Source organism: Triticum urartu, chromosome 4 (assembly GCF_003073215.2).
Source record: "Triticum urartu cultivar G1812 chromosome 4, Tu2.1, whole genome shotgun sequence".
NCBI lineage: Eukaryota > Viridiplantae > Streptophyta > Magnoliopsida > Poales > Poaceae > Triticum > Triticum urartu.
In genome coordinates, this window is record NC_053025.1 from 524,421,183 (window position 1) to 524,424,792 (window position 3,610).

At 55.0% G+C, this 3,610-nt stretch overlaps 1 protein-coding gene across 1 annotated transcript; it reads left to right on the plus strand.

The window, feature by feature from the left end:
• Positions 1–672: 672 nt before the first annotated feature.
• LOC125552433 (branched-chain-amino-acid aminotransferase 2, chloroplastic-like) lies at positions 673–3,134 on the plus strand. Its single transcript, XM_048715985.1, has 7 exons — positions 673–959; positions 1,186–1,259; positions 1,431–1,791; positions 1,912–2,142; positions 2,231–2,443; positions 2,544–2,656; positions 2,763–3,134. Exons 1-7 carry the CDS (start codon positions 867–869, stop codon positions 2,875–2,877), a joined length of 1,200 nt encoding a protein of 399 aa, XP_048571942.1. The 5' UTR covers positions 673–866; the 3' UTR covers positions 2,878–3,134.
• The last annotated feature ends 476 nt before the right edge of the window (positions 3,135–3,610 follow it).

Sequence of the window (3,610 nt, forward strand, 5' to 3'; positions counted from 1 at the left end):
TCGATCTATATCTCTCTTCATCAGCGGTGTTTGCTGTTCTGGTGCGCTGGTCCTATAGGGCCTTGACATGATGACTTCTCGACTATCTACTACAACAAGTTATGTCCGGCACCGACAAGGGAGGGACGGTGACAGTAGCGCGCCTTCGGCTCACTTCAATTTTTGTAGTTACCGCTAGGTGGTCTATGGATTTGACTGTATCTTTTATTATTTCTGATGTTCATTGTAATGCTATAATTAAAGATGAATACAGAATGGAAGTATTTTCGGGAAAAAATTAGCTCGGCAGACGCCATCACGCCTTACACGCGGCAGAGCAGCGCGACTACGACTTCCTCGTTCCCAGGAGGTGCCGTGCCAGGCGCGGCTGTACTCCGTCACTGCCTCGCGGGGTCCACTCAGTGCCTGGGCCCACGGGTCAATTGCCATCTCCGTCGATGGTTTTTGTCTCCATCCAGGAGAAGCAAGTTTGCTGCTCCTAGAGCTTCGGCGCACGCTGGATCCCCCGTAACAGGAGTCCCGAAACAGGGCACAGTCTTTGTCAAACATCCGCCAAATATCTTTGCCAAACATTACCGTATCCTGCTAATGCATGTGTTAGCTCGCCATAAAAAACCAATGCATGTGTTTCCTAAACCAATGCATGTGGCCTTCTATAAGGGTCGGATACAGCACGGCAGATCCAACGCTTTGCCAAATTCTCCACGACCTATATAGAAACCTCTTCACGAACACTTTGCCATTTTAACTCACTGGTATAGGCGCTGCGCTCTCGTAGCGGGCTGTGTATAGCTTTGCGAACCATTGCTCGCCGTGAAGGGTCGAGTTCTTGAACAGCTTTGGCGATCGCGGGCGTACGTGCGTGCATGGCTGTGCTGTCGTCTGCGAGGCGCCTCCTCCCGTGGGGCCGCGCCCCGGCCGGCGGGGTCAGCGGCGGCCTCCGAGCTCTACTCGGGACGGTGCGTACCCGCGCGCTTCTCGTGCTTTTACAGTTGAGATCCCCGTCTACAAAGCATGGCCGCCGGGCCTGGCGCTTCTACTCTTCTTGTTTCCGTTGCGAGAGAAGAAGAGCATTTTCCCGTCTACTAAGATTTATCCATGTCCACGATGCTCTCACATCCTGCCTCCATGAGGACGATGATGAGGTCGATCGGAACTCACAGTAGGCGCCTTCTCGGTGTGCAGGACGGAGGCGGCGGCCGCTCTCTTCTCCCGTCCCGGTGGAAGTCGTCGCAGCCGCAGCTGGACCCCGTCGACAGGTGCGTGAGTGGCATGCAGGCTCATCGTTCCTTTCCGTGATTGGTTTCGATTCGTTTGCAGTTTGATCGATCGCCAATGGCTTTTAACATTTTGTGCCGTTCGTCACACTCAAACTTAACGCTTGAGCTGTCGCCACCGGGGCATCCGTGTGCGGTTTGGCTTGGCTGCAGGTCCGACGAGGAGGGCGGCGGCGACATCGACTGGGACAACCTCGGCTTCGGGCTCACCCCGACCGACTACATGTACGTCATGCGGTGCTCGCAGGAGGAGGGCGGCTTCTCCCGCGGCGAGCTCGCCCGCTACGGCAACATCGAGCTCAGCCCCTCCTCCGGCGTGCTCAACTACGGGCAGGGGCTGTTCGAGGGGCTCAAGGCGTACCGGAGGGCGGACGGGCCCGGGTACATGCTGTTCCGGCCGGAGGAGAACGCGCGGCGGATGCAGCACGGCGCCGGGCGCATGTGCATGCCGGCCCCGTCCGTCGAGCAGTTCGTGCACGCCGTCAAGCAGACCGTCCTCGCCAACAGGCGCTGGGTACGTACAACGTGGTGACTATCGGTGTGTCCTTTTATTCACGTGAGTGCACGCCATGCTCATGAGCCCTCCATGGCTGATCTCCGCACCGCAACCACCGCTGTCCTACGTTGGTTTCAGGTGCCGCCGCAGGGAAAGGGGGCGCTGTACCTCAGGCCGCTGCTCATCGGGAGCGGGGCGATCCTCGGGCTGGCGCCGGCGCCCGAGTATACCTTCATGATCTACGCGGCGCCCGTGGGCACATATTTCAAGGAAGGCATGGCGGCGATAAACCTGCTGGTCGAGGAGGAGATCCACCGCGCCATGCCGGGCGGCACCGGCGGGGTCAAGACCATCTCCAACTACGCGCCGGTAAACATCTTTCAGCCGGTAAATATCATCTTCGGGTGAATTTCCAGAAAATGTGACTGACCGGCCAGTGTTTTTATCCCATCGTCAGGTGCTCAAGGCGCAGATGGACGCGAGGAGCAAGGGGTTCGCGGACGTGCTGTACCTGGACTCGGTCCACAAGAGGTACGTGGAGGAGGCCTCCTCCTGCAACCTCTTCGTCGTGAAGGGCGGCACCGTCGCGACGCCGGCGACGGAGGGGACCATCCTGCCGGGGGTCACGCGTCGGAGCATCATCGAGCTCGCCAGAGACAGCGGCTACCAGGTCGATCGATCAATGCACTCCACGTCCACCACGACTGTCCACCACCCAACTGCGCCGATAAAAACGGACTGAAGCTTGTGTTGTGTGTTGTCTTCTGCAGGTCGAAGAGCGCCTCGTCTCCATCCACGATCTCGTCAGTGCCGACGAAGTGTTCTGCACGGGAACGGCCGTCGGCGTCACCCCGGTGTCCACCATCACCTACCAAGGGACAAGGTAAGTCCATCTCATGCAATTCGTCCGTCGAGCCGGGGCAAAAAGATCCAAGATGTCTGTTCGATTCAGTGCTGAGATGTGTACTGATTTTTGGGCGTGCGTGCAGGTACGAGTTCAGGACCGGGGAGGACACGTTGTCGAAGAAGCTTTACACGGCTCTGACGTCGATCCAGATGGGCCTGGCGGAGGACAAGAAGGGATGGACGGTCGCGGTTGATTGAGTAGGATAACAGCGTGGGCGCATGCGGCGCCGGAAGCATTCATCAGCATTTCTTATCATGTCTTGCCAATGTGAATAATAATAGTGATGGTGATGATATCTCGGGGATGTCTCGGCCCGAAGGGTGATGGTTTCTCTGATGCTACTGATTTCTTGGGAAATATGGAAAGAGAGAAATGTACGTGTGTTCCGTAACAACGCAGTTTCCGTGGGTGTTCTTGTTGCTCGAACTAAAAAGGAAGCTTCTCTGTGGGGTGACATTTTTGTGTAATATTATGCTGAGAGAGTGAGGCTTGTAATTCGGCCCCTGGCCTAGACCCTAAAAAGATTCTTCTTATTCAACGAAAATGGTAAGCCTTTTGCCTTGTTTCAAAAAAAAAGATGATGATATCTCGTGTTAGAAGATACTCCCTTCGTTTCAAATTACTCGTCGCAGAAATGGATGTATCTAGAACTAAAATACATCTAGATACATCTATACCTACGACAAGTAATTCGGAATGGAGGGAATACGTATCAAGTTCAAATTTGGGCACAGAAAGAGAGAAGCTAATGTTGATCCTGCTTGACACTTGCGTTTTTGCCAAACAGACCGTTTTCATTAGCAAGTTCAAATTTGGGCACAGAAAGAAAGAAGCTAATGTTGATCCTGCTTGACACTTGCGTATTTGCCAAACAGACCGTTTTCATTAGCAAGTTCAAATTTGGGCACGCAAAGTAGCTACTGTTGGTCC